At 39.1% G+C, this 25,504-nt stretch overlaps 1 protein-coding gene across 5 annotated transcripts in view; it reads right to left on the bottom strand.

The window, feature by feature from the left end:
• Window positions 1-25,504, bottom strand: part of LOC135093267 (GPI ethanolamine phosphate transferase 1-like) — a 293,072-nt gene that overhangs the window by 261,096 nt on the left and 6,472 nt on the right. For all 5 annotated transcript variants that reach the window (XM_063992366.1, XM_063992367.1, XM_063992369.1 and 2 more), the window contains exon 2: window positions 4,648-4,868. In XM_063992366.1, coding sequence (XP_063848436.1) covers window positions 4,648-4,868 — 221 coding nt within the window. The remainder of the gene's footprint in view (window positions 1-4,647; window positions 4,869-25,504) is intronic.

A 25,504-nucleotide genomic window follows, 5' to 3' on the forward strand; every position in this document is an offset into this window, starting at 1 on the left:
ATTAAGCCAAGGGTTGCAAGGTTTAGATCAAGAAAAAGAGTGAGAAATGTACGCCTCTATGCAAGATACTATCACCTCTGTTACGCACTCACCACAGAGACAGGTCTCTGACACGGAAGCAATAATCATTCTAAGGAAAATCAGCAAAATACCTCCTCAGGTCTCCCCAACTAGCAGAGGCAAAACCCCAGGGGGATCCTGAGGAGGGAATGGAGTGACAGGACAAGATACAGATACAAGATTGTAATCAGAGGAGCCCAACAGGCTCCTCTGATTAGGAAAAGGTCAAGAATGTTGGGCATATCTCAAAGACAGTCAGGAATACAAGTAGGGTGTTGCACTAGTTGCTCTAGGTCGTGGAGGACAGCAAAGTTGAAGGTTAATTCACCAGGATGGTCTGTGAAGGGAAAGGAAAGACAAAGCTGGTGATGAACATTGAAGTCTCCAAGAATGGAGATCTCCGGAAAAGGGAAGAGAGTCAGAATGTGCTCCACTTCGCAAGTTAAGTAGTCAAAGAATTTCTTGTAGTCAAAGGAGTTAGGTGAGAGGTATACAGCACAGATAAATTTAGTTTGAGAGTGACTCTATAGTCATAGCCAGATGGTGGAAAACTCGGAGGATTCAAGAGCGTGGGCACGAGAGCAGGTTAAGTCACTGCACACATAATCACAACATCCAGCTTTGGATTGAAAATGAGGATAGAAAAGTAGGAGGGAACAGAAAAGGGGCTACTGTCAGTTGCCTCAGATACCTGTGTTTCAGTGAGGAAAAGATGAGGTTTAGTAGAGGAGAGGTGGTGTTCTACAGATTGAAAATTAGATCTAAGACTGCAAATGTTGCAGAAGTTAATGAAGAAAAATTAAGGGGTGTGTCAAGACACTTAGTGTCAATACCAGAAGAGCAGTCCGGACTGGGGACATTTGTGGTCCCCTCCCGAGATGAAGACTCCAAGGCTGGTGTAGGAGTTGCAATGATAATTTTGAATTTTACTTCGGCAAATCACTTTTCTGCTGAAGTACGCTTTCCCATGAGATACGCTACGTCACCCCGTGCCGGCAGTTGCTGCAGTGATCCCAAGCCATTAAGACGTTTGCCCTGGCTCTCTTGTTTGGGATTAACTTTTTTGTTTCCTGTTTCCCGGGACAAGTTTCTGGTCACACGGTTTCCAGTGGCCGTCTCTACCTGTTATCCATCTGTGGAGCGGGTTGGTGGCTTTATTTCGCCCAGTTAAGTGTTATTCTGCTGGGTTGCAGGGGGCAGGTAGCAGGCCTGCCATCATGGAGGAGACTGTGGATGAAGCCTTCCCGAGAGGATTCAAGGCTTCTGGCACCGAGGTTCGTTCCTCTTACGGAGGAAGCTCAAGTAGTTCTGCAAGAACTACGCACAGGAGCTCTTCTTCACGCCGAGAGAGCTCTAACGGAAAGTGTTATTCTTCCGGGAGGGGTGATTGTGGGCAGGAATGCCCGCCCTCAGGGGAACAAAGGCGTGAGCTGTTGTCACCTCCTCAAGCTCCCTGTACTTCAAGGGACAATGCTAACGCCCCTCCATGGGCAGTGATGTTTGAGGCTATTACTGAGCTACGTGGAGAAATCCAAAGATTGAAGAGGGATAAGGTTAAGTCTGCCTATGATAGGCAGCAAGGCATGTTGGATGCCGGGGACTCCCCAGGAGGGGGGGAGGTGCGGCAGAATGGCGCCCACAACATCAACAACGCAGCCTCACAACGCCACGAACGGGTGGTAGGACGTCCCCTCTCTGTGCAGTCGGGACTCACGGACTCCACAGCCGGTTTTTCTGGTTTTGATGATGGCAATGATGATGATGAAGATGGTGAAATTCACAATGAGCTGAGTATTGGCAGCGTACTCATGCACAGTGCTAAAACATACGGGCCTTTGGACGACATTTCAGTAGATATGGGGATGCCTGTGGCTGATATGGTGAATTACTTATTTGACCACGGCATGCGTGAAGAAGAATACAAGCAGATTGTGGAGGACGAGGCTACCAAGAGGCCCGGCAACTGCCCTGCATTAACCCCTGTTGTCTGCAACGCTCAGATATTTGATGCTCTCAAGGTTGAGGCGAAAAAGACTGATTCTCGTATGAGAGAGGTAAGCAATGATATTCTGATGGCTGCCACTATCATCATAAAGTCGCTCACTACTCTAGACTAAATTGCACAAGATGAGGGTCACACAGGGGTTGCCCAGGAAGTGGGTATGCTAAATGGAGCTCTTGCATTACTTGGGAACGCCAACCACCGTAATAACTTGGCCAGGCGATTCATCATCAAGCGGGAAATTAATCCCAAATACACTCACTTGTGCTCAGATAAGGTACCCATGATGCGGTATCTATTTGGTGACGATGTCTCGCAGTTAGCAAGACAGATTGAGGAGTCTGAAAAGCTCAGGAACAAGATTGCACTGAAGAAACCTTTCCCAACATGGAAATCGGCAGCTGGCAGGTTTGGTGGAACAAGACCAAGAGGCTTCTCTGGGAAAATGCCTTACAGGGGCTTCTCGTCCCGATTCCACCCTTACGGGCCCCGCAGGGGTGGCCTCACAAGGCAGTCCTTCTCCAGGCAGGACACTGAGCCCAAAAACGCCCGGGGCCGGGGAAACAATCCCCGGCAATAACTCAGGTAAGCCACAAATTTGAAGCAGGTAGACTGCATAAGTTTGTGCATGAATGGCATAAGATCACGAGTGATCCATTTATTTTATTGTTGCAAACTGTCATCTTGATATTGATGTAGCCAACATTGAACATTTATTTCATGATGAAATGGAATATGTGTTTTCCATTGAAGAACAAAGAATTTTATTTCAGGAAATTAACAAACTGCTCGAGCTTAAAGTAATCACAGAAACTCATAGACAGCATGAGCAGATTCTATCCCCTATTTTTCTGAGGAAGAAAAAGAATGGTGAATATAGAATGGTCCTTAATTTAGAGAGGCTAAACAAGCATATTCCATATAAGCATTTTAAGATGGAAAACTTGAAAAGCAATACAGACCACATATTAAAAGATGGACACAATTTTGTACTCAATGGGAAGTTGATCCCTTTAGTCCCAATGTAGAACAAATCATCAATTTCTTATCTGAAACTTTTCACAGAGGTGTCGGGTACGAGTGCATCAACACTGCAAGGGCAGCTCTCTCCTCACTAGGGATAGTGGTGGATGGCCGCAGGGCAGGTGACCATCCACTGGTCATCAGGTTGTTAAAGGGAGTATTCAATTTACGCCCAACTAAACCCAGGTATATTGAAACTTCGGATGTCATGCCAGTTTTAGAAAAATTAAGGAGCATGAGCCCTTTACACTCTCTTTTCCTGAAAGATTTAACTTTGAAGTTAGTAATGTTGCTGGCACTTACACAAGCAGCCAGAGTGCAAACTCTACATTTGTTACTTTTGAAGGATATCATCATAGGCAAGGACTTTATATGTATGTGGTTAGCAGGCAATATTAAACAGTGCAGACCAAACTTCAATATTCAGTTTATCAAGGTGAAAGCTTATGAAGAGGATAAAAATTTGTGTGTAAAGGGAACTTTGAAAATGCATATCAGTAGGACTGAGCATATAAGAGATAATGCTGGAGATGAAAGCAAATTGCTCATCAGTTTCATTAAACCACATAAAAATGCCTCTAAAGATACAATTTCTCGGTGGATCAAGTCCATCCTTCACCTGTCCGGTGTGGACACTACAAAATTTACTGCAGGAAGTGTCCGCCCAGCTGCGGCATCAAAGGCCAAGGCAATGGCTGTTCCAGTGACCCACATCATTGCTAAGGCTGGCTGGGCTAGGGCGACAACATTTGCCAAATATTATGATAAAACCATAAACCAAGATACAGATCAATTCCAAGAAGTAGTATTAGCTTAGTTAGTTTCAAGGCTCCATTATGTAGTATTGGTGTCCTCAGTTAACAATTTTTCAATAAACATTAGATGTTATTCAACACTTTAATTAACCGAATATTTTTAACATAAATATGGAAGAAATATGAATTATGACGATATTAAGGTACGACATCCACATGGCTTTAAAACGTCATGGGAAAGCATACTTCAGCAGAAAAGTGATTTGCCGAAGTAAAATTGATGAAGTACATGAGACTTACCGTAGGTCAGTTGAAATGTGCTTCTAATTTTACGAAGCAAATCACGTCTGCTGAAGGGAGCTTTCACATGCCCTCCACTCCCACCCATAATGGTATGGAGTGACATGAAATGAATAACATTTACCACGGTATTGATAGAGCAAATTTTTATCATGTGGATTGTCATACCCTTTAAAGTCTGCCGGCACGGGGTGACGTAGCGTATCTCATGTGAAAGCTCCCTTCAGCAGATGTGATTTGCTTCGTAAAATTAGAAGCACATTTCAACTGACCTACAGTAAGTCTCGTGTACTTCATCAATTTTGAGTGAAGGGTGTATGTGTAATCAGGTGCTTGTAGTTTTGTGTGAAGGAAGAGAGTTGTCTTTAGAGGTCAAGCTGTGACTGCCCCCTTGTGTTGTGAGACACAAGGGAAATGTTCAGTGAGGTCAAAGCTTCCATTGCAATTTGTATCAAGTTATTTTGATGTTAAATATTTATATCAATACTTAATTAAATCATCACTCACCAGCAGCAAACATTGGAAGAATGTCTGGACTTCCCCAACACCATGTGTGCCGGCTCTCATTGAAAACGGAGTCAAACTCAACTGGGTTTTCCTTCCATCCTTTGGCAATAGCACTGGGATCTTCATAGAGGCCAGCAATAATTGCCACATGGCCTGGACGAGACTCAGTGGGAACCCGGGTGTGAGACACTCCCCATGTTCCATTGTTTTCAATTATGGATCTGAAATATAAAACATACCCATTTGTGGATTTCATGCATAAATCTAATATTTAAAAAATCACTTTCATAGCCTTCATCCTGCATGACAATACATGTTTCTTCCCATTCTTTGAGTAGTTTAACACATTTTTGACACTAACCAATGTTACTAACCACTTTGATGAGTTTCTAGTACTCTCTCCATGAGCAATTACATTGTACAGTAAAATCTTTCATTCCACAATTCATCAGTACTGCAACATTACAGAGATAAAAATCATGATATACAGAATATCAAAGATATTAAAAATTATGAAAGATACTGGGGCCATTTTACTTTTATTCAAAGAATGTTATTTTAACGGAAGGGGATTGGTAAGGCACCAATAAAAAAAAGATAACAAAACAATATTCAATGAGACTAAGATACATACATTAATGCAAATAAGAGAAAAGAAAATTAGAATTGTCAAGACATACAAATTAAAATGTCAGGAACTCCCATTATAAAGGCAAAACTCCCAACCTATGAATCACAAGAGATAATGAAGATATATGATGGCTGACAATCAACATCACATATGTTAATATAAAAAAAATTTCACTTAATAAGAGACAGTTCTGTTGTGTTCACTGATAGCAAATTATCACCATCATAATTTCATTTAACATCTTTATTTTTCCTTTATGGGGCTGGAAGACTCTATTCCACTTTATGTGGTAATAAGCCCATATATTTGAGACAAAAATTTTCCTCCCTCAGGTGCCCATCTCTGATTCTTTGATAGGGAATAGGTTTGACCTCAGGGTGACTTAAGAAATAGCCAACCAAGACTATTGATGACTATTGATGACAAGGATGACTGCACCATGTGACACAGTTCCTCTCAAGTAGGGCAATACACAACCATAATTAGAGATAAGATACCAATAATATGGAACATATCCTCTAGAAATTAGTTTTGGTGTCAAGTTTGTCAGTTAAGCTCATGCCACCCTTCTATTATTCAACACCTTGCCAACAGTATCAAACCAAGAATTGCTTAAACCAACCTAATGTAACTAAACCTACTTGTCCAAATCTTCAGTAGTTTTAGCAACAAATATCAATATTTTTAAAGTACAATTTATTTTTATCTACATGCTGTACTAACCCATAACTATTAATTATTGGTAAACTTTCATTCACATAGCAAACTTACACCCATGTATCACAGTTATGTGATCTGGGAATAAAAAAAACTTGAGTTATTCCTTTTGTTTTCTTAACCTGTAAACAGATCCCATTTTTCCACCACCAGTGCATCCAGCAACAGTATGTTACCATTAATCCAGCATTCGCCTATTGTAAAGATAACAGAGGGGAGGGAGAAAGGGCAACTCTGATAACATTAATTAATAATCATGGGTACATAGATAAAAACAATAGATCTTCATTTGTTATGACATACTTTATTATTAATTATTGCTAAAATCTAATTCACAGTGTAAACTTACACCCATACATTACAGTTCAAGTTGTGGGTAAGAGAAAATATAGAAACACAAAGTGAGTCCTAGAGTTTATCAGTAAAAGAGATGAAGGACTGATGATATTAGTTCATTCTTGTACTAGTAAGGTGAACAGAATAGGGATCAGAGTAAGTAGAAATTCCCATGCAGCAAGACCATGGGAGTTAACAAGTCCATGAGAGCAATAATCATGGAAATAATCAGTGGTGATTGACAAAATCAAGGTAATCTGTTAAATGGAAGGAAATGATGAAACAAAAGAGAAGTTTTGACATCATCATGTTTATGAGTTGAAACTCCTCATATGCAAGAATAGTACCTACTCCATCTATGGACAGATAAGGGCCCTATAGAGCTGGCAGCTGGGAAGAAGAAAAGTATTGTTACAGGTGACACAGAACACCTAACTTCAGGGAAGCCATTACAGCAAGGAAAGATATGTTAGATTTCCAGCTGATGTTTTTAGTACCTATGTTTATTATACAAGAGGAGGAAGATAGTTGAGTTACTGAAGAAGTGGGGATAGTTGTCTCAAAGGTTGTGTTTACTGGAAAGATGAAGAAACCAAATCTTTGAGGCATGGTACAACACAAGGTTTACCCTGACCATCCTGAAATAACATAAAGATAAGAAGTTAGGCATTCTGTGGCTTCCTTGCATTAATTGTTCATGAGGGGTAATTACCAAAATATAATGATTTATACAGTACCCTCCTGAGTTTCAATGCATCATTGTTTCGCAATCCTCGAGTTTCACACTGAGTTCTAAATTCTTAACATCCTGACTTTTAAACATATCTCCTAAAGTTTCATACTTTCATCACATATGGTTCACAATTTCCTACCAGTGGCATCACATATAGTAAAAAATAAATATATACATGCTAAGTACTGTATATGTATTTTCATGTACAGTTCACATACCTGAATGTAAGGATTTTCTATGTGAATAAATAATTTGTTTGCCACAAAACCATAAATAGTCATGCCACATGGCTTGCATGTGAGAGTGGAGAAAAAGATCAGTGTCATAACACATGGCAACAGTGTCATTGTATTGTGAAAACACACATAAACAAATGAGAGGTCTCACTACTGTGGTACAGTTGCATCCACAGCACAGCACTGCATCATGCTGCAGCAGCTCTGCACCTCCGCACTGCTGATTCATGCCAGATGTGTGGGCAAAACACATTTATACAGTCCCAATGTGGCAACACCACACCACAATATTCCTGCATCATGCTGGATGTGAGGACAAAATGCACATACTCACATAGTTCTAGATGTAGCAGCACTACCTCTCCACATTGTTGCATCACGCTGGAGTTCTCAGGCATGCAGCCAGAATAAATAATCATTGTTCAGTATTTTCAATACCCAGAGTTTCATGATCCTTGAGTTTAGCATTATGCCTTGGGAAGAAAGCAAGCACAAAACTTTAGAGGGTACTATAAAGTAAAATTTGTTTTTATCTATATAATTACCCATAGCACCATGGAACAAATTTTAATTTTGTATTAACTTTGGTCAGTAAATTTTATTTCTTAATTGTTTTTATCTAGAAATCAAAGAAAATGACAATTATTCCCTTTAAACTTTGTTTTTTTCTGATCTGGACAGTGATGTTTTGAAACTAACCTGCTATCATGTATCCAGATCTTATGTCATCCATTGCACCAGTGCCATACTGCTCTGAACTCCCTGTACCCACTCCTCCAAAGAGAGAAAGCAGCAGATTTTAGAAAGGAAAAACAGTTCAGAAGATAAGTCAATGACCCAGATTTCAGAGGTGCAACTGAGGAAAGAGACCCTTACTTACCCAACCAAAATGATGTCAACGACCTGATCAGAGATCTTGGTCTCACAAAGTCCAATGCCTAGCTTTTGATGTCAAGACTCAAGCAGTGGAATGAATTTATTAGACAAAAGCGTGAAAGTATCAGGTCAGAAAAAGCGTTTTCAAGCTATTTTTACTCGTCAAGATGAGCTTTGTTTTTGCCACAATGTGACCGATCTGTTTGAGGCAACTGGAATCACCTATAACCCCAACAAGTGGTGCCCCTTCATTGACAGCTCATGCAGGAGCCTCATAGCAGTGCTGTTTCACAACAGGAACATGTATCGGGAAGAACAACATCAAATGGGAGCAATTGTTGGAATCCAGAAAGGTACTGTTTCCTCCACTGCACTTAAAATTGGGCCTTATGAAACAATTCATCAGAGCTCTAGATAAGGAGTCTGCAGCATTCAAGTATCTCCTAGATTTCTTCCCTAAGCTGTCTGCAGCAAAAGTGAATGCTGGTGTCTTCATCACTTCACAGATAAAGAAGGTCATGGAGTGCAAGGAGTTCTCCCAAGAAGCTCATTAGGATGGAGAAAGCAGCGTGGAATAGCTTTGTTGCAGTGTTTCTTGGCTTCTTGGGGAATCACAAGGCCAAAAACTATGTGGAGCTTGATGAAACATTGGTGAGAAACTATGGAAAAATGGGTTGCAGGATGTCTCTCAAAATCCATATCCTTGACTCTCATCTTGATAAATTTAAGAACATGGTGGCATACTTCAAGGAGCAAGGCAAGCACTTCCCACTGGATATACTGGACTTTGAACACCACTATCAAGGGTCGTATAAAGAAAACCTGATGGGAGACTATACTTGAGGGCTGATTCGTGAAAGTAATTTAGAGTACAGAGGGTGTCTGAGTTAGGAAGTAATGAGTTATGAATATTCAGAGATACAAGCAGTCTACTTGCAAAATGAAACTGTGCTCTTGATGTTGTTCCCTTTGCTAACCTACAATTCAAATTTGGTGCTACGCACCATATTTACCTAGAATTGCCCTTCACCGCTACCCATGCAGCACAGCAGTATAGTGAAGAACTGCTCACCGTCCCAGGACATGGGCCCTGTAGCAATTTATTTTGAGACGCTAGTTTAAAATTTAAATTTAATCAAAAAACTTATCATACTGCACCATACTGAGTCTGGCTCAAGATTACACAGTGCACAGACCTCTGCCAGTCACCCTCTCAGAGGCATAGAGATGAGAGAGCTGCGCTGCATGGAGTAGAAAGCCTGCTCCATTACAATAAGTCCACGAATAGCAAACATACCTGTCTTATGCTTTCAGCCAGCCATCTTAAATCATATGAATAAAGGCATGTATAACCCAAGAAGGAGAGAGGGAGAAAGGAAAAAATGTACATGAGAGAGAGAGAGAGAGAGAGAGAGAGAGAGAGAGAGAGAGAGAGAGAGAGAGAGAGAGAGAGAGAGAGAGAGAGAGAGAGAGAGAGAGAGAGAGAGAGAGAGAGAGAGAGAGAGAGAGAGAGAGAGAATCTCATAACTAAGGGCTATACCTGCTGGTCCTTGGATACATTCACTCCTAGGTCCACAAATAGGCAAGCAAACCTGTCTTATGCTTTCCAGCATATGCTTTCAAGCAGCCATCTTAATTAATTGTATGAATAAAGGCATGTATAACCCAAAAAAGGAGGGGGAGAGAGAGAGAGAGAGAGAGAGAGAGAGAGAGAGAGAGAGAGAGAGAGAGAGAGAGAGAGAGAGAGAGAGAGAGAGAGGAGAGAGAGAGAGAGAGAGAGAGAGAGAGAGAGAGAGTGTGGCAGGGTAGTGAGCCTGTAGTGTTCCTGCAAACTCACCTCAATGAACTACTGCAGCAACCCACTTGCAACCATGTCATCATCGCTGGAGACATGAACCAACATCTGGTTGCAAGATCCTTTGAAGAAATGATAACAGTATATTGCCTCTCTAATCATGGTGACCTCCCCACACACATTTCTGGTTCATCTTTTGATCCTGTCATCAGTGATCTACCAGAAGGCGCTGTCTCTTGTACTTCACTCGGTGCCGTGGAGATCATCAAACCACATGACTGTCCTCAGCATAATCAAAGTCACACCTCAGAGGGATGGTCCAGTGACACGCACCAACTGGCTGTGGAGCAAAGCAGACTGGCAGGGTCTCTACAATGCACTGAATGAAACGCCCTGGAGCAGCATCCTTGTTGGCAACGTAAATAATCAGGTCAACAACTTTACACTCACACTGTTAAGACATCATGAGAAGTACTTCCCCTGCCATTCTTACACTGTTAAGCCCCTCAATCAGCCCTGGTTTGGTTACCAGTGTAGAATGGCGGATGATGATAAGAGTTGTACTTGGCGACTTTACTTGTGTCATTCTACACATGCTAATAAGTAATGTTACAGGCAAACTTGTGCAGCTATGTGACAAGTACAACAGTGGGCTCAATGCCGCTGGCTAGAAGACCTTAAAACTAAGTTTAGCAGATGTTCAGTGGACAGCAAGACCTGATGGACCACACTCAAGCAGCACCAGGGCATCACAACGAAAGACAACATACCACCACTACACAAGCCAGATAGTATAGTTGCTACTAAAAATAAGGGCAAGGCTGAGGCACTCACATCTCATTTCTCCAAAAAGATGACAGTATCTTACCCTGAGTGCCCTGTTTCTGCTGTACCAGACCTTACAAATGCAAGCTTATCCTCCTTCACCACCACTACTGAGGAAGTTTGTCAACACTTGTCACAAATCGACAATAACAAGGCCCTGGGTTCTGACAACATCAATCCCCACATCCTAAAGCATTGTGCCTCTCAGTTGGCAGTGCCTCTTACCACCATCTTCCAGCAATACCTCACTACAGGAGTGTGGCCCACCCTCTGGAAGGGCACCAGTGATGGCAATCCACAAAAAAGACAAGATGACTGATCCCAAGAACTACAGACCTATCTCCCTCCTCTCAGTTCTTGGAAAAATTCTGGAAGCCATAATAACACAAAAAATAACTGTTTCTCGCCTCATACCATCTGCTCAGCAACAAACAATTTGGCTTCTGAACACAAATAGGTCAGCAGCAGATGTTACTTCAGCTCTCCACCACCTGGCATAAATCCCTCAACCAGGGAAAGGACACCTACATCATTCCTCTCAACATAGCAGGAGTATTTGACATGCTATGGCATGACGGCCTCACCGCTAAGCTGAACAGCTTGGGTGTCCATGGTCATCTGCTCCCATTACTGCAAGACTGTGGGGCAGATACATCAGAGTTGTGGTTAACAGACACTCTTCTAATGAACATCCAATTTTTGCCTGTGTCCCACAAGGAAGTCTTCTCAAACCTCTCCTCTGGAATGCATTCTTTGATGATTTGCTCCATCTCATTCTTGAAGGCCATGCATGTCGACAACTGCACTTTAACATTTCCCTGTGACAGTGATGACCCCCACACAACCGTTACACACGTTAACCAGGTCCTCCAGACCAATGTCCCATGGGGTCAGTGATGGTAAGTGGACCTGACTCCCAAGAAGACACAGGTGATGCTGGTTTCTCAGAGACATCGTCCAACTCCTTAAATATTTTCAAGTCGCACTACAATGTTTGCAGAATGTACGATACTTGTTTTAAACCAAAAAAATTACATTAAGTTACAAGTAAAACAAATTATGAGCAGCCTTCCGAAACATATCTCACTCATACCTCAAACACTCTGTATAAGCGTAAATTGTGGAAAATTATTCATTTCTAATGTTCCATTATCTCACTTGCATAATCCTAGAATAAGTAAATGCTACTTTTGTATCATATGTCATTTTGTTTCTACTTTGTGCAAATGAGAGTTCAAATTTGCCACTTTCTCCCAATGGGCATTGGTAAATTTCATAAATATCATTATCCTGGCCGCAAAAGTGTTTTTCCATGTTTTCTAGGCATAAGCAAATAGAAAATAACAGTTATTATCCACGGACAAAAATTATGTTACACAGTGTAATCAATAATAATTGTTTAGCCCCTTTATTCATACATCAAGCATACTAAAACAAACTCCAAGCGATTTTGGAAATTAAAGAAAACACCAAGTTAACCCTTTTCCTTTTTTTTTTATCTTTGTTCCATTCTCTTCTACATGATGGAGAGGCAGCCCAAAAGCAGAAATTATATGAGTAGCTGGCTGCGATAATGGGTCAAGTGCCAAAGGTAAAACAAATGCATTTAAAAGTAAGCACACTGCATGCGTTGGTCATTCACCATCGCTTTACTTTACCTGTCCAGTGTGTCCTAGACAGAGTATATGCAATTGTGTTATATCTCATTATAGAGTACATTTTCTTGACTTTTACATGATATACATCTGTTATAAAATGAGGAATAATGCACTGTGTTAAGCAGGAACCAATTTCAGATTTTGAAATTTTCACATGGGCCAGTAAACCTTTGAACAAAAAAAATATATTGACATGCAATATCTCTTAATAATTAATTAAGAACAGACTCAGATTCCTAAGTAAAACACTCCATGACAGTAATTTTGGTGCTTCCTGCTGACTCAGTTGCGCTGTCCTGGCACCACTCTCTTTCTAGGAGGAAGGATGAATGATGCTGCCAGATATACAATAATTTCTACTATTTCTTCTCTCTCTCTCTCTCTCTCTCTCTCTCTCTCTCTCTCTCTCTCTCTCTCTCTCTCTCTCTCTCTCTCTCTCTCTCTCTCTCTCACTTCACTATAAACCATCGTAGGGCAGTGAGACAGTTTATAGTGAGGATCTCTTGTTGTTTATTCTCAACATTTTTATCTTCTACTCTTTAAAAGATTTGCAAGTGATTTGCCTTCCTTTTTCAAGATTACATGAGAGAGAGAGAGAGAGAGAGAGAGAGAGAGAGAGAGAGAGAGAGAGAGAGAGAGAGAGAGAGAGAGAGAGAGAGAGAGAGAGAGAGAGAGAGAGAGAGAGAGAAAGTGCACTATCACCATGGTAATATGCCAAGTTGCCAAACTAAACTAACATCTTGTGAAGTTGTGATAGTGCACTGCTCTCTCTCTCTCTCTCTCTCTCTCTCTCTCTCTCTCTCTCTCTCTCTCTCTCTCTCTCTCTCTCTCTCTCTCTTAGCAATAGATAAGTAATAATTGTACCTTAACAACATAGCTTCCTATAATAACTTGACACAAACCATAAGGATATTGGCATTAGCAATGCCATACAGCAGTTTGGGTTGGCTGCTGTGATACATGTTGACAGAGAAAACTTATGTGCCCCCCACAATGAAGTTTTTATATTGTCATTTATGGAAACTTTCATGTGTGTAACACTAATTTTTTTTAGTAACAACAGTGTATACTAATGTTTTGCATTAGAATTAACCATCATTATCAACAGTTGCCTCTTCAAACATCTCATATTTACAGAATGAGATAGAGATGGCAATAGCATGGTTGATGAGGTATACACTACTATGATTAATGAATGTTAGCTAGATGCACAATAGAGGTACAATTACATCAATATTATTTCTAAGATGTAGGGAAAATTATAGAACAGAATACATTATTAACGCCATTTCACAATGGTTGGCGTTTGGCCCCTTGTCGCAGCCAGCTGCTCATATTATTTTGGTGAACTGTGCCTTTGATGATTCAGAACCTTTGGGACGATGAGGTAATACTATCTGGGACTCAGTATGATTAGATTTACAAAACTATTTGCCATCAGAAGACTATTAGACTATTATAAGGCAGTTAAAGGATTATTATACAGCAGTCATGACATGTAATATGGCAGTTAGAAGATGATAATATGGCAGTTAGGAGATGATAATATGGCAGTTGAGATGATTTTTGATAGAAGATAGTAATATGGCAATTAGGAGATTGTTACACAGCAGTTACGAGTTATTTAACAGAAGATTGTAACACAAAAGAGACTTTTATGTGGCAGTTGGGAAATTTTGTTACACAGCAGTTAAGAGATGATGACACAGCAGTTAGGAGATGGTTACAGAGCTATTTGGAGGTTACATGATAGTTAGGAGATTGTTACAGAGAAGTTAAATGGTCCTATGCCAATTAAAAGATGGTTTAATAGCAGTTAGGAGAGTGTGTATGGATTTACTGAGTAGAAGTCCCTCCCTTATGAATATAAATTGTTTCAAGTTATAAATAGTATTAGGTTTCCTGTTTAGTATACCAAAAAAAATTCTCAACTTAAATTCTGATAAATTAAATTAAGGGATAATATGGTTTAGACCACAAAATTTAACATATTTTCTTTACAAGGGCAAAGAATTTATTCAGCCCCACAGCCTTACCTGAAATGTTAGGTCTGTGAATTGGTGCAAAATGCTAGGGAGGCAAGTCCCTATTGTTTGACTTATCAGCTAGGTCACTTCAGTCAGAGACACAACAAAACCTATTACCACCACATCACTGCATGTTTCCATAGTGAAGAGGTAGCACAAGATAATCACCATTTCTGCCACAAGGAAATGTGACTGTTCCACCTTCCCATTTCTTTTTTTTTTTTTTTCTTTTCTCTTTTCCTCCTCTGGATTTCCTCCTTTACAAAGTCAGTAATAATGACTAATCCTGTTCAGCCATATCAATACTTGTCCAACAATTACTGTTATTGTAGACAAGCAGCATATTACCAAGTTCTAGAAAAAGCTATGCTCATATTTTTAATTGCAAAGCTTCCCTCTTCTCAGCTGTCCATTTTCTTATAGCTTTTATAAAGTGGTAAATATGATTTTACACACTAAACATTAGAGATCTGCTGATAGTATTGGTATTGGTATCAGTACCAGCAATATCAGCCTTTTTAGGCAGCATAAGTATTGGCATCAGCAAAGTGAAAATATAACCAATACCTCAATATTTTCTGTTTTATTATGAGTGGTACAGTTTTATATTAAGATTGACAATCGGTGATGAGTAGCCCAACCCAACCAGACCTGACCTCACCCAGCCAAGCCCAACCTAAGCCAACTGTCACACTTTCAAGAAGCTCATAATTTGGAAACTATGAGGCCAATCATTATGAAACTTTTATCATATGAAAGTACAACTTTTTATATTTGATATCCAATAGGCTTCATCATGTCTACTGCATTGAATTAGCACATAACTTGCAAAAAGTCAAATGGTGTTTAAAAACAGTTCTCATTTTTCTCAATAATTGCAGAAATTATTTTGATGAAATTTGGTATGGGGTTCCCCCTTGATATGGTGAGTGACAGGCTATGTCCCAATCCCCCCCCAGCCAAATAAAACCACTAGAAAAATTACCTTGAAAATGACAAGTGGTGTCAACACTCTTCCCTACCCACCTGTGACACACACACACCTATTCTCCATATGCTCAACAGATACAGATTACTCCTGAGCACCAAAAACTGTTTACATTGAGGCTTTTCAACAGGATCACATTTATCTTATTTCAAAGATTGAATTACTGTCTTACATTCTATGTCTTTCCTCCAAATATACAAAACCAAAGTAAATATTTATAGAAACTATAAATTAGTAATAAACTGCAGCTTTTGCTCGGTCTTTTAATATCTTAAATCAAGTAACTTTGTTCAGAACCGAATTATGGTGCCACAACCAAAGCAATAATGAGTTCAAAATTTTGTTTGAAAACCGATTTGTTCAAAAGGGAGGCATTCAGTAACCGAGGTTCCACTATATGTAGATTTTGAGTAAAAGTTCATAAAACTGTATACTACTTAAAATCTGACTCTATGACTCTAAGTCTATGACTTTCAACTGTCAGTACTATGCAACTAGACAAACAGTTACTAATACTTCAAGTTTCCCCTTTTCTAACATTAAGAAAAGTAATTTCATATCTTTATAATTCAATCATACAGATTAAATGCAAGGTAATCAAAATAGAAAAAAAACATCAATTTTGTTATCAGTATCAGCAAAATGTTGGCCATTTGTTAGTATCAGAGTATCGGTATTAGCTGAAAAGTGGGTATCAGTATCAGCCAACATCTTAGTTTTAGCATATCTCTACTAAACAGGTCTATATTTTCTCCAAAGAAAACTAGAAATACTATATTTGGCTTAACTCTTAACAACTTATGAGTTGTTCTGGGCCAAGGTGCCCAATTACATCATTTAGCCTTCTTATGACCAACCCTTTGCTACTCTTTGTGACTCGTAGGGTTGTAAGTCCCTTAAAGTAGAAAAGTAACTTCATGAATATGGCCCCAGTTTTTAAATGGTGGTCATAGAGGTTAGATGCATGGATGGCCTTATCACCAGACCCTCCCTCTCTTTGGAAAAATGGTTAGTCACCTTTTTTGTTCCTAGGAATACCTAGGAGGTAGACTGTTTCAAGTATTTGGAACCAACAGTTACAGGAGACAAAAGAAATGAGACAGAGGTGAAGTGGAGCGTTTAGTGAAAGAAGCATGAAAACTACTTGGTGGACTGAGAAAGACCCTAAAACATAGGAAACAAGGTATGAGCATAAGGAATGAAATAAGAGGGAATGGTGGTGCCCACTATGCTTTATGGTGCTGAAGCATGGAACATGAAAGTAGCGGAGAAGAAACTTAAATGCAGTGGAAACAAAGTGTTTGAAGAGTATGTGTTGGGTAATATGGAAAGATCGATTAAGAAATGAGGAGAACTGGTGTTTTGAGAGATTTGGCTGGACAGGCAGTTCAGTGTATGTTAAGATGATTAGGGCATGTGGAGAGAATGGAGGACAGTAAATTAGTAGAAATCAATGCAATCAAATGTATGCAGTGAAAGATTAAGAGGAAGAATAACTGTAGCAAACAAGAGTGACTGTGCATGACAAAGGTGAATGGAGAGTGACAGTGGGGGGTGGATGAATATGTCTCATCAATTGCTGAGGGAATGTGAGTGTACTTAGCAGCTCTCTCTTGTTGCTGCAATGTTGCATTTCTTGCAATCTTGTAAGGCTGTTTTTATGTTGATTGCTCTTCTGATCTTACTAACTGCTTGCCTCCCCTCCTCCCACAGCCTTGCTGCTCATGACTTTCTTCTTTCTCTCACCCTTATTCTGTCCACCTCTCTAATGCAAGAGTTAACTAGCATTCTCAATCCTTCATCCCTTTCTCTGGTAAACTCTGGAACTCCCTTCCTGTTTCTGTATTTCCTCCTTCCTATGACTTGAACTCTTTCAAGAGGGAGGCTTCAAGACAGTTATCCTTTAATTTCTAACAACTGCTTTTGACTCCGTTTGGGGACCAGCACCTCAGTGGGCTTTTTTTTTTTTTACCATAATTTAGTTGTCCTTGGCTGATGCCCCCCTCCTACTTAAAAAGAAAGAAAGAAAAGAAAAAAAAAGAAAAAAAATTATGGACCCAGTTAGAGAGCATGGCAACCTGTAGTATCCTGAACCTGCTGTGGTGTCAGGATTGCACAGTTTAGGAGAGTGGACTTTGAGAGATTAAGGAGGTACCTCCAGGAAGATGACTGGCAATGGACAGAGGGGGAGTGGACAGGTGAGGTCCAGGACAGAAGTGAGGGAGATAAGGCAAGGTGAGAAATGGGTGGATGAGTAGGGGGCATAAGAGAATGGGAGATGGGCTGAGATGTGAGTATGGGGTTAAGGGGTCAAGTCATGTTGAGATGAGTGAGGTGAGGTTGAGGCAGGTTGAAGATGGATTGAGGACAATGGAAAGGGCCCAGATGGGGAGATTAGAGTACGTAAATGTTGATTAGTTGTATAAATATTTCATTAATAGATTACATACAGGCCAGTTGGAAAATATTCCTTGTAGAACACTAAGATCACAGAAGAATGACCCTAATTGGATGACTGGTAGGTTAAAGGACTGAAGAGAAGTATATGTAAGAGATTAGAGGCAGGGGAAGAGGATTTAAGACCTCAATATAATCAATTGGTTAGAAAAGTCAGGAAATTAAAGAAGGCTAAAAACAATTACGAATTAAAGGTAGCTAGCCAGGCGAAGACTGACCCCAAGGGATTCTACCAGATATATAGAATGAAAAACAGTGGAATAATAGATCCATTAAATGCAGTTGATAGGGAGTTAGTTCTGGGGAAGAGATGAGTAAAATTCTGAGCAAGATTTTTTAAGTTTTCACCCAGGAAAAACATGCAGAAAATGACAAATAGTGAACAGATTTTTTGAGCAGAAGTGAATAAGAGGCTGACCGATATTTCCATAACTAAGGAGATAGTGAAACAAGAGACAGATAAGCTGAAAAAATTCAAGTCATCAGGACCAAATGAAATATATCACAGACTACTTAAAGAATGCAAAGAGGTTATTAGTGAGCCGCTAGTTACTGTCTTTAGGAAATTGCTAGACTCAGGAGAGGTACCAGAAAAGTGGAGACAGGCAAATGCAATATCTGTCTTTAATGAAAGAGATAAAACATTAATGTCTAATTATAGACCTGTTAGTTTAGCTTTAATTGTAGGTAAAATAATGGAGTCAGTAGTCTCAAAGATTATTAGGGACCATTTAGATAAGCATAACTTGATAAATCAGTCACAGCATGGCTACACGAACAGGAAGTTTTACCTCATGAACTTGCTGAATTTTTACAGTGAAGTTTACAAGGTGACAAATAACAGTGATAGTTATGCCATCCTATACCTGGACTTTAGTAAGGTGTTTGACATGGTATCCCATCAGGCTCCTGAGAAAGGTTAGGGCACATGGGATAAATGGGAAGGTGTTAGGCTGGATAAGGTTGTGTTTAAGTGACAGGGGATAGTTATAATAAACGGGTCTAAATCCAAGTGGGGTCAAGTAATTTGCAGGGTGTCACAGGGATCAGTTTTAGGACCACTGTTGTTTTTAATACATATTAATGACTTGGATAGTGGGATTAGGAGTGATATTAGTAAATTTGTGGATGACACAGATAGGTAGACTAATTGTATCAGATTTGGATGCCATCGCCTTGCAGGTAGATCTGAATTGGATGAATGAATGGACAGACAGATGGCAAATGCAGTTTAATATTAATAAATTCAAAGTACTCAGCATAGGTGAAAGAAACCCACACAGTAGGTACAAAATAAACAACAAAGCTCTTGTAACTTGAGGGAGTGAAAAGTTTAAGGAGTTACACTTAGTTCTGATCTCTAAGAAAACAATGCATAGAGGGCAGAAATAAGGTAAAACAGGTACACTAAGATCGTGCCTAATGCAGATTTACTTTACACAAGTTCAACTAATGCAACCAAAAAAAATAAAAATTCCAAGGCATACATAACATGTTTTTTTGTGATATACAACTCAGTAGTCATTCAAGGGGCCTGCCATGACCGAGACCAAATTCTGCCACAGGAAGATCTAGGGTGAACAGTTGAGCTCTGATACTGATGCAGCCCAACAGTATCATGTTTACTTGAAGGAGATGATGCAGAATCGGGGGTATACTAAAGGCCAGGTGTTCAACGTAGACGAGACAGCATTGTGCTGGAAGTGGATGCTGAAAAAGTACATACATCTTGAAGACCAAGCACTCATGCTGCATAAAGCCATTTAAAAACCAGATAACTTTACTGCTTGGCAACAATGCATCTGGTTCCTGCAAGTTTTGCAAGTGCTGCACATTGCAAAAAATCCTTGAGCCTACAAGAACATCTCTCCAGATAAGCAGGGCATGTTCTGGGAGGTAAACAAGAAGGTATGGATGACTGCTACAGTGATGTTGAATTGGTTTGACAATATGTTTGTGCCAGAAATTTGTGAATTCTGCAGGAAAAGAAATGTGGATTTTAAGTGCATGTTAAGGTTATATAATAATATTATGCACATACAACCAAGTATTTATTCTAACTTATTTGTACTACTGTTTTCATGTTTTTTTACATCTTTGTACATTTTTTCTTTATGTTTTAGGTCCTCCTGATGTACCATTTAAGGAAGTCAAGAAGATAGCTGAATATTGGGAGGCTTTCTCCATCAAGAATGCCACAGACATCCTGCTGACCTCCTGGGACAATGCATCTGGCTTGTATCCACCACACCTGGTGTCCCCTCTTGGGGGGTGAGGAAGACAGGCAGGCTGCCACACATTCTGCCTCAAACAAGGTGGAAAAGCAGGTGAAGGAAACTGTTAGTATTGCCCAGAGAATTCCTGGATTTGACTGTCACTGTTCAGGAAATCATGGACTTAGTAACAGCTCAACAGCAAGAGGTGTCTGTGGAGGAACTGGTGGAGGAAGCAGAGGAGGAAGATGGAGAGACTGAGGGCAAGGAGCATGGAAAACAGCTGACTGCCACAATGTGAGAGAATTGATGGAGCTGTATGAGCTCTTGAAAGATAAAGTTGTAGAGCTGGACCCTGAGATGGCCAGGGTGCACACAGCTCAGAAACATATCAACACAGTGTTGTAGCCTTATAATGAATTCTATAGAAATCACTTAAATAAGAGGCAGCAGGTACTCATCACTGCTTATTTTAAGGGACCCATAGCACACAGTCCTCAGCCCCTCAATGAAAAGTAAGAACTTGAACAAATCTTGGCTGCTCAGGATGAAGATGAAGTCTCCAACTTTGATTTTGGAGGGTTTGGGAGTGAGGGTGAAGACTGAAGACTCAGAATAAAGTGTGAAGAGTCCAGGTGAGTCCTAAACGTTATTTACTGTGCCGTATAACACCCATTTAACAGCTTATTTAACTGTAATTTATTGCATGCACAAAGTTACATCCATAAAGACAGTCATTACTTACATTGTGATTACCTGGGGATAGGTTTACGTGGAAAAATAATTGAAAGTATGGGAAACTCTAGAATCAGTTAGAATTTTCTCCATACACAAGCATGATCATTAATCAACAAATTTTTACAAGCATTGGCAGTTTGCAACTCAACCTCTAGTACCAGTAGGCAAACTGAGCATGCACAATCTGAATGTCACCATACAGCCAGAGGCTAACTTGACTGATGATATGGATGCACAGGTAAGACAGCAAGAGATCTACACCAACATTTGCTTAAAGGATACCATAAGCACCTATGATTCCTAATTATTTTATTTCACTTTTCACACCCACACCACTGAATGCATCTCTATGAAAATATATGGGCATGATCATTAATTAATTAATTAATTAATTAGATAATTTTAACAACTATTTAGTTTGCAATTCAGCCTCTAAGAGATCTTCAATATCTCAGACCTTATTGTAAACTGTGATTACCCATAAGATATCTGACCTGAGAAACAGTTGCCTACAACACTGCCCACTGTTGGGCAGCATGACACCATTGCCTACACCATTGTTAAAGATGCCAAATGTGGATGGCATTTGCTGGTAGAATACCATAGGTTCAGTTATTTAGTAAATGTTGAAAATGCTATAAAGCATGTAAGATCACATGGCACTGTACATCTCAAAAGAAAATTGGACCATGTAAAGTGAAAGTGATTCAAGGTGGTGATATACAGTCAGTGCCAAAAAAAGATGACAAATTCTCAATTGATATCAGCATCCACACACCATCTAACTAGTTTGATCCAGTTGCATGGAAGAGTAGAGCACTGATATTATCTGACCTGGCAACTCAAGACAGAGAGGCCTTGGGTGCACTCACACATTAACAGTATTAGCATAGATTTGACACCTGAGTGATAAGATGTTTTTCGTGTGCGCTTTCCCGAGTTGACTTCTGCAAGCTATTGTTATGTATCCTTCCATATTACCCATCAATGGCTACTAAACCACCTATTACTGGTGACAAAATAGCACCTGTTGTTGCCATATGGTGAGAAATAAAACATCTAAGAAACAATCAGAACTGCTAGAGTTAGAGAGAGAATTGCATACTGGTTGGTCAAGAGGTTCAGAGATGGTGGCCATACTATCACAGAACATAAAGCAAGGCCTGGGTTTGGAAAGAAAGTTGCTCAGTTAACCTTGAACATGATGAAAATATAAATAGAATGTAATCCTCACCTAACAGGAAGGGAATTGAAATAAAAGAACCCACATGTTCTTGGTAGTGGGTCTCAGAAATTTTTATGAAGTCATGATCTCAGTCACATCTCTGAACCAGCTCCTGACAACCTGCTGTCACCTTCCAGGATCTTTCCTAAAGTAATGGCATATATATATATATATATATATATATATATATATATATATATATATATATATATATATATATATATATATATATATATATATATATATATATATATATATATATATATATATATATATATATATATATATATATATATATATACACACACACAAGGTGCAGCATAAATACCTCCCTTTTTTAAAGTTTCAATATATATATATATATATATATATATATATATATATATATATATATATATATATATATATATATATATATATATATATATATATATATATATATATAGCTTTCTTCCCCCTCTTCCATAGCCCTTTCCACTATCACATTCTCTAACATGTTATATAATGACCGAAAGTGGGTGAAAATTAATAAGCAATAGTGCATGCCTTCCCTTCTTCTGAAGCCTTGCTGCACTAGACTTTCTATTTTCTCACCTCTATTTTGTCCATCTCTTTAGAGCAAGAGTTAACCAGTATCAATCATTTATTCCTTTCTCTGATAAACTATGGAACTCCCTGCCTGCTTCTGCATTTCTCCCTTCATATGGCTTTAATTCTTTCAAGAAGAATATTTCAAGATACCAATCCTCAAATTTTGGATGATCCTATTGACCTTTCTTTTGGGACTGGGATTCTCAGTAGGATTTTTTTGGGGTGGATCTTTTTGTTATATATATATATATATATATATATATATATATATATATATATATATATATATATATATATATATATATATATATATATATATATATATATACAGTAAAATCCCTCTCATCCGGCATTCGAGTATCCGGCAGCTTCAAGTATCCGGCACATTTTTCCCCAGGCCTTAAAATCAATAAAAAATCAATGTGTACTCATAAAATCGATTAAAATTCCCACGCGAGGCATACTTTGTCCCCTCGCCACCAGAGCGCACTGCTTCGCACCACCCGCGGCCCACTGCACTGTATTTACTCAGTGACTCAGTACCACGTGTACACTGTTTATCGCCTGACGCCTTCATCATGCCTAAAGTTGTAGAAAAGAGGAAGCATGTTGTGCTTACACTTAAGCAGCTGATCAGATCAGTTGGTGATTAAGATCAGCTGATCTTTGTTATGGTAAGATGCGTAAGTGTAGGGTGGTGATTGTGGACATAATTTCACTTCTATTCAAGTATCCGGCAATATTCAAGTATCTGGCATGTCGGCGGTCCCATTGATGCCGGATAAGAGGGATTTTACTGTGTATAGTTTTATCATGCAGATAGACCAAAACAACAAGAATAAATGCTATTTCTATAAAACTACTTCTACAGCTTTTTTTTTTTCGCCACAAAATCTACCCCATCTATCCCAACAAGATCAGGGACATGTAAAAATGTGAGGTTTTGGGTGGAGAATGCAAAAGCTAACCTGGGATTGCACCCCACTGAACCCCCATGGGGATACTAACCTAATTAGCCTAGCCTAACCTTTATTTTCATCTTGTTTCTTGTTTATCTGGTCCCACTTCTACTGAAGCGCTCTGTAGGACCCACACATTCTGATTCATGTAATGTCAGTAGTAATCATACTGTATATGCCATGTTAATTGTCAAAGTTTCCATGTCATAGTACTCAGAGTATAAAAAAAATTTTTATTCTTTCTTAAACCTGGCAAGATCCTTAATCCTTCTGATCAAGTGGTAATTTATTGTATAATCTTGGGCCAGCAGAGCTGAAGGTATGCAATCCAACATTTGAAGAAAACTTTGGTTCATAAAATGTAATTCCTGTTGTGGCTCTACAAGTATTAATAACTTCACCTAGTTGCATTACATGCAATAATTCTCTCAAATATGGTGGATTTTTTTTTTTTTTTTTTTTATGTAGGAAGGACACTGGCCAAGGGCAACAAAAATCTAATAAAAAAAAAATGCCCACTGAAATGCCAGTCACACAAAAGGGTCGAAGCAGTGCTCAAAAATTGATGGACAAGTGACTTGAAACTTCCCTCTTGAAGGAATTCAAGTCAAAGGAAGGTGGAAATACAGAAGCAGGCAGGGAGTTCCAGAGTTTACCAGAGAAAGGGATGAATGATTGAGAATACTGGTTAACTCTTGCGTCAGAGAGGTGGACAGAATAGGGGTGGCCATTAACTAATGCTTAATGTGTCAAGACACACAACTTAAATGCTATCCTTGCTTTTACAGGTAGCCAGTGGAGCTTAACCCTTAAAGGATGGGTGAGTTGGTGCAAGTCACTGTCTCAGTGCTCAGAGGGGTTTTTAAGAAGAAAGTGGTTGATTTTCCTACTATCATATTTCCTTATATACTTAAAGTAGAGCTATAAAACAAAAAGAAGTGCCAACCCTTCTTTACAATGGCATTTTTGCCAGAATTTTAGGTTTTGTAATTTATCTGTGAATGGAGGTTGAACAACAATATCTCATCTCCTCAGATGACCCAGTGTGTCCATTTGACTGGTTAAAGCTGTGGCTGCAGCTGACATGCACACAGCTTTGTCCTTCTCACTGTTCACTGGTGCTGTCCCGTCTTCTTCCCAATACATTCTTATGTTGTTATAACATATTTACATGCATTTTTGGGTTGAAATGAGGAAAAAAAAAAAAAACTTCTTTACATTATATTGTAAAGTAACTTTTCTTAAATGTTTTTTTTTTTAGGTAAATGAAAACAGAAGAAAACAACAGTTGCTCCTTTTCACTTCATATTAATGGTGATACAATTACTTTCCTTACATATATATATATATATATATATATATATATATATATATATATATATATATATATATATATATATATATATATATATATATATATATATATATATATATATATATATATATATATATATATATATATATATATATATATATATATTAAGCAAGTGGACACACATGGCTTCCTTCCCTTCAAACATCAGGATGAGTTGAATAACCTTCCATTCATAATGGAGGTTTTAGGTGTACTGAAACTAGGCTGGTGCAAGCCAACAAGTTTCTAAGTGTTGCTAGTTGATGCTCAAAACAATTATTGTCCTCCTGTATTTGAGTGAAGGCAGGAAAACACCCTCACGCACATATGCATCAACTGCCCTTTCCATAAGCCTAGTGCATCACCTACCAGTTAGGGGTTAATCAAAACAGAAGTAATTCTCTCTCTTGATGTGGTTCCTTTAATTAATCTTGCAGCTCTGTAACTCCCTCAATTGGAGCTTTGGCAGATTATAATAGATAGAGTTGCAATAATCCC

This window comes from Scylla paramamosain, chromosome 42 (genome assembly GCF_035594125.1).
Source record: "Scylla paramamosain isolate STU-SP2022 chromosome 42, ASM3559412v1, whole genome shotgun sequence".
Taxonomy (NCBI): domain Eukaryota; kingdom Metazoa; phylum Arthropoda; class Malacostraca; order Decapoda; family Portunidae; genus Scylla; species Scylla paramamosain.